The sequence below is a fragment of the Aulonocara sp. 'chitande type north' Nkhata Bay genome, linkage group LG7 (assembly GCF_057382095.1).
Source record: "Aulonocara sp. 'chitande type north' Nkhata Bay isolate Kocher_YH1m ecotype deep benthic linkage group LG7, A_spYH_male_GT1.1, whole genome shotgun sequence".
Taxonomy (NCBI): Eukaryota; Metazoa; Chordata; class Actinopteri; order Cichliformes; family Cichlidae; genus Aulonocara; species Aulonocara sp. 'chitande type north' Nkhata Bay.
The window spans coordinates 27,114,986-27,130,345 of NC_141350.1; the positions used below are offsets into that span (position 1 = coordinate 27,114,986).

The following is a 15,360-nucleotide window of genomic DNA, read 5'->3' on the forward strand; positions in this document are numbered from 1 at the left end:
GGATTTGATTCCCTGCCGTTGTAGTGTGTTACTGATGGTGACCTTTGTTACTTTGGTCCCAGCTCTCTGCAGGTCATTCACCAGGTCCCCCCGTGTGGTTCTGGGATCTTTGCTCACCGTTCTCATGATCATTTTGACCCCACGGGATGGAGCCCCAGATCGAGGGAGATTATCAGTGGTCTTGTATGTCTTCCATTTTCTGATGATTGCTCCCACAGTTGATTTTTTCACACCAAGCTGCTTGCCTATTGTAGATTCACTCTTCCCAGTCTGGTGCAGGTCTACAATACTTTTCCTGGTGTCCTTCGAAAGCTCTTTGGTCTTGGCCATGGCGGCGTTTGGAGTCTGACTGTTTGAGGCTGTGGACAGGTGTCTTTTATACAGATGATGAGTTCAAACAGGTGCCATTCATACAGGTAACGAGTGGGGGACAGAAAAGCTTCTTACAGCAGACGTTACAGGTCTGTGGGAGCCAGAGATTTTTCTTGTTTGAGGTGACCAAATACTTATTTTCCACCCTAATTTACGAATAAATTCTTTACAAATCCTACCATGTGGATTCATGGATTTTTTTTTTCACATTCTGTCTCTCACAGTTGAAGTGTACCTCTGGTGCAAATTACTGACCTCTGTCATCATTTTAAGTGGGGGAACTTGCACAATCGGTGGCTGACTAAATACTTTTTTGCCCCACTGTAACCTTAACCAACAATACACAATCAAACGTTGTTTTCCTCTTCAGCTTTGGCCTTGTGGTCTTGTGATTTTTCCCACCATTTTACCGCTTTCATTAACGTAGTAAGTTTATCAAACCAAGTGTCAAAGAAACAGTTGAGGTCTCCTCATTTTCTCTTCTATTACTTTCTGTTTCGCCTGTAGATGCATATTTCTCTTTCATATATGGAAACATCTTCAAGATCACACGCTGAAAATTTCTGACTTACAAACAGCATGGCAGGGCAGTGAGGAGAAAAGCTGGTAAACAACACAAAATTTTAAGAAAGCGTTTTTTGTCTGTTGTAGAGACGTGCATGTTGGAGGTTGTTGTTTAGCTTACGGTCGGAGGGGTCGCTGCAGGGACAGAACGTTTCTGTTTTCAACTTCCGCCCGAGGATTCAAGCTTCCACCGGAAGTGTGCTTGTTCTCTTTTACCAGGGCCGATCCAACATGGTGGGTGTTTTTTATATGACTACCTACACTATCTGTTCTAATCCTGTCGTTTAAAATGTTTTGTATTCCGTTTAACCTTACCAATAAGCAGCAGATCAATAATCTTTCCTTGTGGCCGCTGTATTGACGTTAGATGATACGAACGCGACTTTTTATCGGCGCTTCTGTAACGCTGCTGCTGACGGAGCGACCGGCTGAATGAGCCGCGATGCTTGTTCGGGTTTTTATCGGTTAATATCGAGAGGACTGACAGAACAACCTAGGCGGTATTTGTTTGTTCACGAACCGTTAAAATGGTTAAATTGCCGAAAAGTATAGCTCACCTTAGCTTGGTGGCCAACTCAGGTGTTAGCTTGTGTGTCGTTGAGGAAGCTAATGCTGCTCTGGAGGCTGCAGTCCCTGATCTAGTTGGGAGCTTGTCTTCAGCCGCACAGTGCTTCGGTCAAGTGATTTCAGAATACTGAAGATGTTATGTGGCGCGACAAAACTTCACCACATTAATCCAAAAACAACGTCTGACACACAAGTTTAAGGGTAAACTTTATTCCAAGGAAGTTAGAGCAACCCAGAGGCAAAAATGTATAATATTAAACATTAACAAGATAAAACTAACAAAATTAGCACAGGCTCACATAAGGCTCTAAGAAACAAATATAGATGGTGCTATCAATAATAATAATTCACAAACCTTATTCAATTCAATACTACTTTGGGATGTTGGTACGTTTACCTCGGCCTCTTCATCCTATTTGTAAAATTGGTTCTTTATGTCTTCGGTGTATTCGTCCAGGAATTCATTTAGCCGCTTGTTCATTTAGTGTAATCTTCCAGTCAGATGGACTCCAACTCTACCATTTTGGGCAGCAGCTGATGCCTTTAGTCCTTGTTCTGCTGTGCAGGAGACCCACTGTGATCAGGAGGACCGCTCCAGCCAGAACCTGCAGCAGGAGGAAAACTGCTTAATGTGCTTCTACACGGAGCTCACTGACGTTGCAGAGCAGAACAAGGACTAGCATTGCCTGGTACAGTCCAAGATGATGGAAATGGAGGTTGTGTGCAAAATCAGCCATATAACATCAAGGACAGCCACAGCTTTGACCTGGTCAGCCTGCAGGTAGGGAGTTGCCTGCAGATTGGCCAGGCCTAAAATAGGATTTAGATTCCACTCATGGTGGCAAACGGATGTTTTTTTAAAGAAATGGTGCCAGAATGACTGTTCCGATAGTTTACCCAAATGCTAGGAGTAACGAGTAAACATGTTCTCTTCATGCAGGGACGAGTCAGGACCAAGACGGTGAAAAAGGCTGCCAGGGTCATCATCGAAAAATACTACACCCGGCTGGGAAATGACTTCCACACCAACAAGAGGGTGTGCGAAGAAATAGCCATCATCCCCAGCAAGAAGCTCCGCAACAAGATCGCTGGGTGAGTTGTCTATTGCAAAGTGGAGCCCACAACCACAAATTTGTCTTGCTTATCTGCCATCCTGTATCGAAAGGTGATCATGGCGTCTATGTTGCCTGGTCATTAAAAATTACAGGAAGATAAACCTTTGAGCCTTTCCCGTGTTTGAAGGACTGCCAATTCCTATCAGACCCTGGTGCTCTAAGACATGCAAACAATTCCTGGGATGGTAGACATTAATTAAATAAATACATTTTTCTGTTAAGTAGGCAGATATTGATGGAAGGCCTGTGGTGTGGAATCTGAGTTCGCAGCAGAGTTAGCATTTATTTCATCATTTTTTTAAGTCACTTTTGTACCAAAACACACTCCAAAACCATCAGTGTTTTTAGATTAGAGGTGGGTTTAAAAAGCCTCAAAATTATAGTGGTATTTCATGAAAATACATCATCAGAGACTGGTGATGTTTGTATGCTCACCACGTGCAAAAAAAAAAAAAAAAGGTCATAACTGTTGGTGTGGGCTGCCGTTTTTGTGTCGTACACCACCTACAGTTATCTATTTTTGTAGCCTGGCGTGTTGCACCGTGGCTGCTGCAGCCGGATTGAAGACACCAGGATATGATCGTGTCCGTTTTTACCGCCATTTTAATGGTATTCACTACAGAAGCGTAGAGATTCACAGATGTATGAGGGAGATGTTGCACAGTTTGAAAACCTGAGTTTGTGAGAGGGGAAAAAAACACTGGGCAGTGTCTTTGCTTCTGGTTTTGATTTCTTCTCTTTCTATATCAGTGCTTATATGGCACAAATAGAAGTGACTGTAATGATGTTGCGGCAGCAAAGCAACCAGTATGGAGGGTATACTGGTGCCTTGACACCTGGCTCTTGGTCTCAGACAAGCCCAGGCTTGTCTCGATGCATTTGGGAATCTTAACATATGGTGTTGCTATAGTAACCATGTCCCTACATGACATTTCTATAATATGTACAAATTTCTATGGTATTATCATGGCAGTTCCATGTGATGACAACTTTGTGTGCGTTGCTCCACTTGTAGGTATGTAACACATCTGATGAAGAGGATTCAGAGGGGTCCAGTCAGAGGAATCTCCATCAAACTGCAGGAGGAAGAGAGAGAGAGGAGAGACAACTATGTACCAGAGGTCAGTGAACGCATCACTGTGTTGGTTATACCAGACCGGGTAAAAGCAGTGAATCTGCTCTTGTAAAACTTGTTGATTCTGGTAGCATGCTACCGGAACCACTGGGACCATTAGTATAGTTCCTGTTGTATCTTTTTCTAATTTTGCCATAGATGTGTTTGTAAATGTTGTGGTGAGAGGTGCTGAATAGAGCAGGGCGATATGGCCAAAAATATTTATCACGATATATATTCGAAAATTTGCGATAACGATATAACTGACGATATAATTGATGCGAGACAAAATACAACTCCACAACATTACTAGCGCAAAAAGACAACCTTCCATTTATTTTCACTTAAACAAGAAGCTGTTTTTTATGTACATTAAAGCTTTATAAAAACGTAACAGTGCAAATGCAAATTCCTTGCTGAAAGTTTAACCAAAAGGCATTTCCAGTAGAAATGGGCTGACATATCCTGAGCATAACCATGTATAATATCCACTGAAGTTAAAAAGAGGTGCTTTGCAACATTAAACTGCAGTGTGCAGTACGTATTTTTTGGACCATAAGGTGCACGGGATTATAAGGCACATTAATCGAAACAAAGCAGTCAGATAAATCAAACTTTATTAAACTCATTCTTCTTGCTTCCTCCACTTCTGTACCATTGATTCATTAATGTTGAATTCTCTGGCAGCTGCTCTATTCCCATGTTGTTGCAGTATATTAATGACTAACCTCGTATTGTGGATGAATTATCTCAGTTGTTCTCCTGACTGAAGCGTCACTGCTGTTTAGTTTCCTGTCTTCATTTATGTTGGAAGTGAAAGCAGAGCTGTACGTTTGAATTTTTTCAGAAATCTCTCAGTCAGAACATGCTATATCATGCTTAGGTAACTAGCGAAACTAGCGAGCTAACTTCCGCTAGCTTCCTGCTAACTTCTAACTCCGTTAAATGTAATAAATTTTGTTTTCATGGATGCCTGGAAGTTAAACTTCATAGTTACACCTGGTAAAGCAGCAATTCTGATCGTTTTATTAAAGATGAAAGAATTTAGACAGTTTTTAACTCTCAGTGATGCTGCAGTGTTGTTTGACCTGAAGCATACGGAGTTTAGGACCCAGATTACTCCCAGATTTAAGAGCATCTTAGTCCGACAAATACGGCAATAACGACGGCCGCTTGCATCTTCTGCAAAAAAATGTGCTTTGTTGTGTATCTGACGGACAAACACCAAACCAGTTCCACATCACTGAAGTTGCACCATTTTTACAAACCAATTCTGGTTCATCTGTTTCACTCAACAATCGGCCATGTGCGTATGAAAACAAAGGCTCTGCGCATGCTCGTTTTACTCATATTCTATCGCGATATTTCATTTTCCTATAGTTGCCTAACATTATACCGGTATTACCGTGAACGGTATAATATGGCCCAGCCCTAGTGCTGAACGATCTGCTGATTGTTGACTGAAGTTTGAGCCTGATCCACAAGTGGTCACGTAACTAAACGTACATGGTACTACAGGGTTCATGTGCTGGGCAAGTCTATTGTAATCATACAATATTACAGCAATATACAACTAGATAAAAAGTGAAGAATGAATGGCTAAATTGCTGCATCAGTAATTTTCATTGTGCATACAGATGAAGAAGGGTGTCAGCAGAGTGCACAGATCACTGTTTGTCCCCATTATTTTTATTTGTGAATGTGTGGATTTATTTGCTGCAATATAGAGCTGAAAAGCATCAAGAGTGCATCAGCAGGCCATTGATACTGAGGTCTGGTAGCTTATGTGATTGATTAAATGGGTCAGGCACAGAATAATAGCCAAATCTGTGCATTATTAGCCTAAAACATAAGTCTGTTTTTAAGAGTGTTTTTGAAACAATTTTAGTTATTGTGAAATGTGGGGTTAAATTGTGCTAAGTCTTCACAATTAAAACTACAAATACACAGCTTTGAGGGGAACCACTGACTTTTTTTTTTTAAAGAAAATATGGCTGTAGTGTTACAGTATTGTCGTTATAATTGCCAACTGCTCCAGTTTACCTTAGTAAACTTCTTTTCTTTTGGCAAATTTGGCACATTTATTTTTTTTAAACAAATGTTAAGAAATAAAGCAAAAGGTTGGATATTATTTTGGGTAAAGGAGTGGAATGAGTACATTTTAATAAGTCTAATTTTTCTGAAGATCAATTTAATTGCACTTTTAAACTCATGGATTTCTAAATTTGACATTTAATTGTGTAAAACATCAAACTGTTTCACATTTATAAATATTAATGTGTTGCATGTAAACTGTATGATGGATCTCAATTATTGTTCCAGGCACCTCAACATGCTGCACAAAACTCATCCCACAAGCCTGTAAGGCTACAGTTGCACTAGGGATACCAGTGGTTGGAAACTACGGCACAACCATAATTATTGTGACCATGACCAATCAACTCATGATTTTCCTGCCTTTGAATTGGTCCCTTTAAAAATATTATCAGGTCTGAGATCACTCCCAGTCAGGTTCTGTTTTCGAAGGAATATTAGTGCATCAAGATGGGGATAAAATGGCAATAAGATGGAATCAGTTTTGGATTGTGCGAATCAAATTGGCACTTAAATTCAATCTGTTTGCAACAATCACTCTAGAGTAATACAATTATTCTAATTTCTAAACAAACATTTTTCCAGACATATGTAACGATGCCTGTTGAAGGCAGTAAAAGAAAGACACTTGAAAGTTGCTCTGCGTGAGCACTGCAGACCGTTTCTTTTATTTATTGTAATACAGAGTAAGAGACTAAGACCATAAACTCCACAGGACAGAGGCCAAGATAAAAGGATTCTTTAGAATCTGGAGCCTCTTTGCAACCACAGCTTATGCCATCTGGTGGCTCTCAGATAGAATGCAGGTTGGCGATATTTCCACATTGGCTTAATCTTCCCTATCCTGGAATCTACATCCATGTTTTATAGCATCCCTATCTGTTTGTGTTTGAAGCTGTTGATTTCCTTTTTACCCATTAACATTTGATTAGGATTAGAAAGTTTCTTCACTCCATCTGGCGTTTGGGTTTTGATTTGTTTCATCTATTGGAGAAATAGTTGAGCTTAACAGTAATAGAGCAGAGTAGTAGCAGAGAATGTACAAAGTAGAAAAAAAAAAAAAAAGGCAAATAAAAAAAGTCTGCATTGTAGTGTGCCAATATTTCAGTATGCGTGCATCTACGTTGCAAATTTGAATAAAACTGTAGTTTTGTACCACTGGCTTCATACATTTTGTTACTGGCTGCAAGACAGAGCTATATATTTGTGAGTGTTTGCTTCAACCAGTTTATCCACAGGTGATCTCAGAAGTGCAAACATGGTCAGGAGCTGGAACAGTCGAGTGTCCAGCCCTGATGGGGCTTTTGGACACATTAAACCAAATTGTGCCTGTTATGTGTTTTTTGTGTCCTGGTAGTCTGCCTGAACCGAACACCTTTCTTTCTACCAGTTGTTTTGTGATTATGGTCTGTAGGCAGGTGATTCACAATGCAGAAAAAAACAACACATACAAATTTTCTTGAGTTTTGAAGGACTTTCTGTTCTTTTTGTGCACTCGTACAATTTTTTTAAACACAACAGATGGATATAAGTAAACAAAATAATATGGTGTTACTTTGCAACTGTGGAAATAACTGAGGTGTGAGATAAATTCAAATTTTATTTGTCACGTACACAGTCATACACAGTACGATATGTAGTACAAGTATTAACCGGAAATGAAGAATGTAGTGATGGCTAATGTGATTCCTGTGTGTTTATCTGTCCAGGTGTCTGCTTTGGACCAGGAGCTGATTGAAGTTGATCCCGACACCAAGGAGATGCTGAAGCTGCTGGTAAGTCTTTCTGTAACAGGACAGAACAAGTACAGTTTTTGCGGTACTTAATTTCATCTTACTCTGCTGGGGCTTAGCGGTTAATGTATTAACTGATTAAAATAAAGGGTCTGTTATACTGTAAACAAATCCTCTCACAAATTGAATCCTCTGTGTGCCGTGTTTTAAACACAAAAACAAACTACTGAAAAATTATGTGATCAGACATAAATCTTAGAATTAAAGGCATGTTCCAACTACAAATGAAAATAAAAAGATGTAAAAGCAACAGGCTCACAAAGGTAATGACAGAAATAAGAAGCTGATTTGTTAGATGTTTAATGGTGGAATGACTTAGATCAGACACAGGCATCTAATCTTGTTAATGATAACAGCAATTGGTCTTGAGTTGGGAAATAAAAAAAAATGGTTGGAGTTAATGGAGTTTGAGTGTTGAATTGTATCCAGCCAGTGGAGCTCTTTAGTTTGTGTAGTTCTAGAGAGGAGTTGTAGGAAGGCACATCTCATCAAGCAACATCAAGGGAGGTCACGAATCGCCTTCAGAGGAACCAGAGGGTTTGAAAACTTCAGAACACTTTGATCCATTTTAGTGTTTCATTAAAACTGGCAGTTGTTGTGTAACCAGTGTTACTGTCAGAGTGGAGGTTGCTGTTCAGGCCTTTTAAACCAGAAGATTTTATTTAAAGCACAGAAGCATTTAAATGGCTGAAATCAGTTTGTTGGGACATATTTGCCTCTGTCCCTGTGTTCAGCTTTTAAATGGCAGAATTTCCAGGTAAAGGATTTTACTAGAATCAACCTGAGCTTGTAACGGTCCGATTCCAGCAGCAAGAAGGGAGCTTTTAAAAACAGCCACTCAAACCAGAGAGTCAAAGTGCAGCATGCCCTTAAAACTTGTTTTGAAATGTCGTAGACAGAAAAAAAATTAGATAATGGGACATGTGTTTTTTCCTCTTTTTTTTTAAACACATATAAGTATGCTATATGTGCTGTTGTCTACTCTGTTATGTACACTACAGGCAAAGAAATAGCCCAAATCCAGTTCCATGCACGTGCACATGTATTTGGTAACTAAAGCGGTTTCTAATTCAAGACAGTTGCCGACCTTCTTGGGAGTGGACACCCCAGCAAATTCAGCCCAATGTCAGACAATGCAGTGTTCAGATAAACTGAAAAACCAAACAAACCCTGCACCTTAGATTCCACGGGCCTCAGATAGCATGTAAATGTTAAAATTGATAGCAGTATAATTAAAAAATACTGAAGGACTTCCAGGACAAACGCTCTGTTCTGTCTGTAAACACCATCAGCCTTCCAGGGATTGCAGATGAAAATGAGTCTCTCTGGCTAAATCTGGCATGTTTACATGATAAATTTAAGTGTTCATGTTAAATAATTTTAACAATAAGTTTTTCACTGTTATGAAGTAAAAATAGTATTACTACTTAAAATGTACAAGGGAACTGTGTTAGGCCTGTTGTTTGAAGACAAATAATTACACGATGCTGAAATAAATCGGTAAATGTGTAACAGATGAAGGTAGTGATTTCTCTTTTCGGTCATTTATCAACAAATGCTTTTACTTGGCTTTGATAAACCACACACTTCTAAAACTACGCCCCATGGACAGAGGAGACCAGTGATATGAGCTGCTTTTGCAGCCACAGGACGTCTTGTTGTACTCTGTATATCAAAATGATCAGCTTTGGTCAGGAAACGGGACAGGGGCAAATCTCCAACAGAGATGCAGCGAAAGAAGGGAACTATGGCCTAGTCAAAGTTCAAACCTCAACCTGATTGGGAATCATGGGGGTGTACTTAGTTTTTCACACTGATTTTGGCAGTTTTTGTCAAGTGTGTTGTTGTTCATGTGATGCTTTTAGATCCCCCACCCATTTTGTTTAACATCACTATATTAAAACCTTCACATCACGTATTTATTTCAGGACACAGCATTTAAAAAAAAACCCATGAGTGTTTATGCTGGTGCAGCCACACATGCCTGGTAATAAGTGAATATAAATGTACTCACCACAGCTGAAGTACAAACCAGCCGGGTAGTCGTGCTACACAGCAGGCCAAAATATTTGAAGGACCATTCCATCAAGAAGACGCAGACAGCTAGCTGTGTAACTTTGCTGTTGCTTTTGCATTTCCCTTGAGCCTGTATCGAAAGGTGATCATGGCGCCTTTGTTGCCAGGTCATTTATTAACTACAGGCATATAAACATGTGAGCCTTCCCTGTGTTTGCTGGACTGTCTGTTCCTGTCAGACCCTGGTGCTCTCAGACATTGAGTATTGAGTTGATATTGAGTTGCAGTCACCTCCTTTCAGATCAGTTCTTTAACCAGTGTCTTGTTTATGTCCCTCAGGATTTTGGCAGCCTGTCCAACCTGCAGGTCACCCAACCTACTGTCGGCATGAACTTCAAGCAGCCCCGAGGAGTCTAAGCTCTGTACAGTATCTTCCCAATAAAATCCATTTGGGACAAAGAGCTCTGCTGTAGGACTGATGATTTGTGGACATCCGTTTTATGTGTTTTCCCTCTCCAAACTTGAGGTGTTAAGTTATCCTTTTCTCATAAGTGTAGGACCAGTTGGGTGAAACTAAATAAACCCCATCAATTATTGGCTGAAAATACAATTATGTCTGTAAATTTGATGCTTTTAAACTGAGTCATGCCAGTAATTATGTGGAGGAACAGAAGAGGCCACACAAGGCTGCTTAATATTAGGAACACGTTTGTCCTTTGGTTTCATTGTTTTGACACACAATTGAAAGTCATTTTTAATAAACAGCCCATTCTACATTTACTAACAAATAATGGTTCTCATTGATCAGGTGCTGCTTCCTGTCAAATTGTGGTGGATTGCCTTTTTTTTTAAACTTCATCGAATCTGTTATATTTATGTGTTACATAATTTGATGTAGCCTTTTCAGTCATGATAACTTTACGTTTGTCCTGATAGTATTAAAGGTTAAAGGGTAAAGTACTGGCAGCAGAGCAGCTGATTTGACAAAAATTAGTAGAAAAAGCGTAAAAACAATACAGGCTGAAAACAGCTGCTTTAGACAAAAGAGGGGAAAAAATAGGTAATGAAAAATTTGCATAGCTGTGTGTCTTCTAAGCCTGGTCACCATCATGGGGACAGCCATGATGGCATCACTGTTAGGAGACTGGAAAATAACTGTCAAAGGACCTGTAGAAAAGCAAGTCAAACGTTTATGTCACAAACACACGGTGAAAAGCTATCCAAAGATTTTTCTGCTTCGTTTGTGCTACGATCTACTTTTTCTCATTAAGTTTAACATTAATAGTTTGAAATTACATGACCTCAACACTTTTTGTCAAGACTCTGGTTTTTATCATCAGAAGAAATATGACTTCTCACAGATCCCAAAAGGCTACATTTATGCTACATATGTGTGTTGATACAAGGACTGCAAGCTTGAACAGGGTTCCTGTCTTTTGCCTGATTAGTCAGGATTTTACATACACATCTTGCAATGTATGAAAACTTATGAGAAGGTCTGTGTACTTTATTTAAAAAAAAAAACAAAACTCTACAACATTTTTAAAAGCAAGATAAAACACCTTTAATGCAGCACAAAAATGTTTTCACATAAAAATTGACAAAGGATTCATTCCATTCTAAAGGTTAAATCTACAATTTAAAATAAACTTTTGTGACATGATTTAATTTGCTCATAAGCACTTAAGGAGGAAGAAGTTGCAGAAAGCTCCTCGGGGGCAGTCGCACATCTTCCCAATCCGAGATCCTTTCCTGATGGCACAGTATTCCCCAAGATCACACTGTGAACACAAATAACTTTTTAATATCAAACTCTGGACTTCATGGAATGAAAATTCACAAAGTATCACTAAGACGTTAACACAACCATTCTGCTAATTTATGCTTTCTTGCAGTCCAAAAGAAGTCATTCATAACTGCTGTCAGAAAAAAAAAAGAAAGGCACAGCAAGGACGATCTCTGATGCCGAGAAAAGCACTTTTCTAGAGGGAATCATACCTTTAATCATTAAAACAGTAAAATGCTGCTTCAGCTTTGGTGCACTGTTGCTGTTTTTGATTTTTTTCATTGCATTTTTGTTATACCTTTATTCTTGAGCACCTTTGCACTGAGGTTTAGAATGTTATACACTTTTAGAGAAATTATAAATGTTTTAAACATTTTTTGTCACAAGTGTTAAATCAGAGTATAGTGTTAGTGACTCACAGAGGGGACCTGTCCATACTTCTTCTCCCAGGGATTAATTCTCTTGGTTTGCAGTCTCTCCAGCACTTCATGCAGCGCACCAAGCTGAGAAAAACAAAAATACAACAGACGTGAAGCTAATGTGTGGTCAAAATTAAGCCTGGAAACACAGGAGAACACTTTAGTGCATCAGTCACTGTCATCCAGCCATTCTGTCATTTTCTGTCCAACAGCATTGCTCCATCTATGACAAAGGCTTTAAACATCAATTGGTCAATAATAAAACTAACAATAAGCAATTGTATTAACTGAATTTAGGCAAAAGAAGACAAGAATTAAAAAAGTCTCCAGCTTGACACTTGTCAGCATTTCTTGCAAAAGATATTCCACATATTTCTCATTATTGACTTGTCTTATGGCTCATGTTTTTAGAATTGTACTGCCTTAGTTAGAAGCAGTACAGTTATAGGAACTAAAGGATATTGAGTGGACTAATTAGGCAGCCAGATCTAAAGGATTACATTTTTCTGTTCGATATGACATCTGGTTTGAAATACAGTAACAGCTTTTTAATAATCTGCTAAATTCATACAAATCCCCCCTCCCCCCCCCCTCCATACATTCATATAGAGATTTACACTTTTCTATACACTTCAAGCACTTTGTCTATCTCACATCAATTGCCAATTTCAAATAGCCAATTAATTTAACATGCATATCTTTGTGCTTTGGGGAAAGCTGAAGCGCAAACTCACAGAAGAGATGAATCAGATTTGAACCAATTTAAATCACCATGCTGCGCTGTGTCACTGAAGAACATGGAACCTGACAGCTTTTATGAGTTTGGTGCCAATATAAATAGATTAACTGAAGATGTTTTGGGTTAATTTTCATTATTTAATAATCTAATGTTCATTTATTGTTTGATTAATTGAATGAAAAAACACAACCCTCATACATTTATACTTTTCATGCTGAAAATGTCCTCTTAACTCTGAGCAATCAAATCAGTCAAACACAAAAATAAGCAAATCTTCATAATGCAACCAGAAATGTTATACATCAATTAACAAATAGTTACTAATTTATTTACATTTTACAAATTCATTGTTGCAATGAAAAACATTAGCCACCTATTATTATTACAGTTTCCAAAATTTGATCAAAAAAGCTGACACTAATGGAGATTTCACTACAGAATGAGTGCTTTTATTTTGATACTACAGGTTCAGTTCTGCATAAGAAGTTTGTCCAGCATACATTTGGAAGAGGTATATATGTTAAATACTTAAACAGAAGAAATTTCAGATCGTATCCAAAGACATATAACTTTTATTAAAGCAAAGCGTATGAACCCCCTTTTCATCACAAAATACCTTTATGTGTGTGTGTATTAAAATATTAGATATTGTAAATATTCCACACTCGGATTTACCAGTCTGTTGGAGTTGTGGTAGTCCTGCACTTCTCTCTCGTCCCTCTCGGCTTCCGTCTTCCCCGCTGGACACAGCGCAGATAGTAGCACCGCGCACAACACAGCTCGTGCCCACATTTTAAAAACACAGCAAAGAAAGCGCAGTGTTGAATTTTCCAACAGTCGCAGTTGCCTCTTACTTCCTCCAGGCGTTTCTCACGCACTCTCTGCATGTTCGGCACAGCGCGGGATCTTTAGAAAAACAGCTCCGCCCCTTCCAGGTATGACGCGGAGCATCTCCCAATGGGCTAAAATGTAGCAAAGACCCTGACTGGTTCACTCCTGTTGCTTTCAGCAAAGCTTTTATCAGAAGAAGATTAAAATACAGCACTGAAATATGTAGTATTTATAAGAACTTCTAAACATCACTGATGAAGACATCTTACTTTTTTTTTGCATTTCCTTATTTTTTTATTTGTTGTTGTCATTTCCCACAGGAAAATGGACTAATAAAGGTTATCTTATCTTATCTTATCTTTTCAAAAAAACAAAAAACAAAAGAACAGCTATCTCATTATGGCATATTAGGTATTACGTGAGTATTTGCAAACAAATTTGAATATTAGACAAAGATAACCCAAGCACATACAAAATTATTTTAAATAGTAATGCCATTTATTAAAGGAAACAAGCTGTCTAAACCCACCTGGCCCTGTGTGAAAATTTTGCTCCTTTTGTTATCATGAATTGCTTTCAGGATGCTGGACTGAGGGTGGAGGTCTCAGTTCAATGTGAGTAGTGTTTGTGTCTTGACATCAGTGGTATCTGTCTACTCCTGTAACCAGTTTATCACTCCTGCTGGGTATCAGATGACAGGTAGGGCGTATGCGTTGATGGCTTGGATCATATTCCTGCACTTCAGCTGACCACTCAGCACTTCTTTTAGATATTTGGACGTGGCTAACCTTCATGAATTTTTATCATGTTTCCGAGTGGCTTGTGAGATACTAAGGCACTTGTAGTTAATTCAATTCAGTTCATTTTTATTTATATAGTGCCGAATCAGAATGATTTTGAATTGGATTGGAGTCTGTTAGACAGATATGATTCAAACCACTCCAGTGTAGTAATTTCAGTATCTATGGCATGCTCTAATCTCTGTAATAACATATTGTGGTCAATAGTATTGAATACTGCACTAAAGTCTAGCAGAAGGAGCAGAAAAATCAGTCCACTGTCAGAGGCCATAAAAAGGTAATTTGTAATGATGAGCTCTGAAACATGACTCCATCTCTTCAGATAAACTATTTTCATCTGCGGATGATCAGATAGCTGTTTTACAACTACTCTTTCACGAATTTTTAAAAGTAAAATGAAGATTGGAGGCTGACCTACAGTTAAGACAGATGGGTCAAGTGATGGCTTTTTACATACTGGTTTAATTACTACCACCTTAAACACATGTGGGACGTAATTGATTGATAAAGACTAATCTTATTTCAGATCAAAGTATTAACTAAAATAAGCAGTCTTTTAAACCCGGCAGGTTTATGCCACTGCAGGGGTTCCCCTTCTCTCAGGAGTGCGGGCCCACTCATCCCATGGGGTGGCCACCTCTTGTTGAGGGGCTCCTCTCTCTCTACCATTGGTGTGGCGGAATCATGGTCCTCGGCTACCACCTTTAATAGGTTTTACCGCTTGAATGTGGCAGCCAGCCCCTCTTTTGGGGAGGAGGTGGTGGGTGCCCCTCTGAGGTAGCCTTTGTCTGTTCGCTTGGCCTAGTGTCTTGCAGGCTGACCATGAGCGGCTGTTTAGGTGTGGACCTTGTGTCTTGTGGGAGTCACTCAGGCCAGTCTTGCGTCTGGCAGACTGATGCCTCCTCCCTCCAGCTCGGCCTTTGCATCTGGCGGGGCCTTGACCAGGCTGGTGTGTACATATGTACCAAGGGCGTAGATTTGGCATGGACGGAAGGGGCATGTCCCCACCAATAATTTGATCTCTTCGAGTAAAGAAAAGCAAAACCAATAAAAACAAAACAAAAAAACAATCTGTCAACGTCTCATTCACCCAGCGGTGCAGAAAGAGTTACGTTCTCTACCGGAGTCCTACCTCATGTGACAAAAATGG

General features: G+C 39.3%; 2 protein-coding genes and 2 non-coding genes across 5 annotated transcripts; 3 read left to right on the top strand and 1 right to left on the bottom strand.

Moving 5' to 3' along the window:
- The first annotated feature begins 1,021 nt into the window (after positions 1-1,021).
- Positions 1,022-10,415, top strand: LOC147325293 (small ribosomal subunit protein eS17). 2 transcript variants are annotated; one of them, XM_086299744.1, is made up of 5 exons: positions 1,022-1,170; positions 2,444-2,595; positions 3,634-3,739; positions 7,536-7,601; positions 9,975-10,415. In XM_086299744.1, the coding sequence occupies exons 1-5, from the start codon at positions 1,168-1,170 to the stop codon at positions 10,050-10,052; spliced, it is 405 nt and encodes a 134-aa protein (XP_086155870.1). In that variant the 5' UTR covers positions 1,022-1,167; the 3' UTR covers positions 10,053-10,415. The 2 variants fall into 2 exon arrangements, with proteins under 2 accessions (XP_086155870.1, XP_086155869.1); XM_086299743.1 differs by lacking the exon at positions 1,022-1,170 and having other exon boundaries at positions 2,438-2,595.
- Positions 2,655-2,783, top strand: LOC147325294 (small nucleolar RNA SNORA71). The gene has a single exon (XR_015130648.1). It is a non-coding gene; the product is annotated as a small nucleolar RNA SNORA71 (small nucleolar RNA).
- LOC147325295 (small nucleolar RNA SNORA71) lies at positions 9,764-9,893 on the top strand. Its single transcript, XR_015130649.1, has one exon. It is a non-coding gene; the product is annotated as a small nucleolar RNA SNORA71 (small nucleolar RNA).
- A 571-nt stretch (positions 10,416-10,986) lies between the features above and the next one.
- Positions 10,987-13,472, bottom strand: LOC147325296 (niq CART3-like). The gene is made up of 3 exons (XM_086299746.1): positions 13,255-13,472; positions 11,841-11,924; positions 10,987-11,416 (listed from the first exon to the last, which is right to left on the bottom strand). Exons 1-3 carry the CDS (start codon positions 13,369-13,371, stop codon positions 11,309-11,311), a joined length of 309 nt encoding a protein of 102 aa, XP_086155872.1. The 5' UTR covers positions 13,372-13,472; the 3' UTR covers positions 10,987-11,308.
- Positions 13,473-15,360: the final 1,888 nt, after the last annotated feature.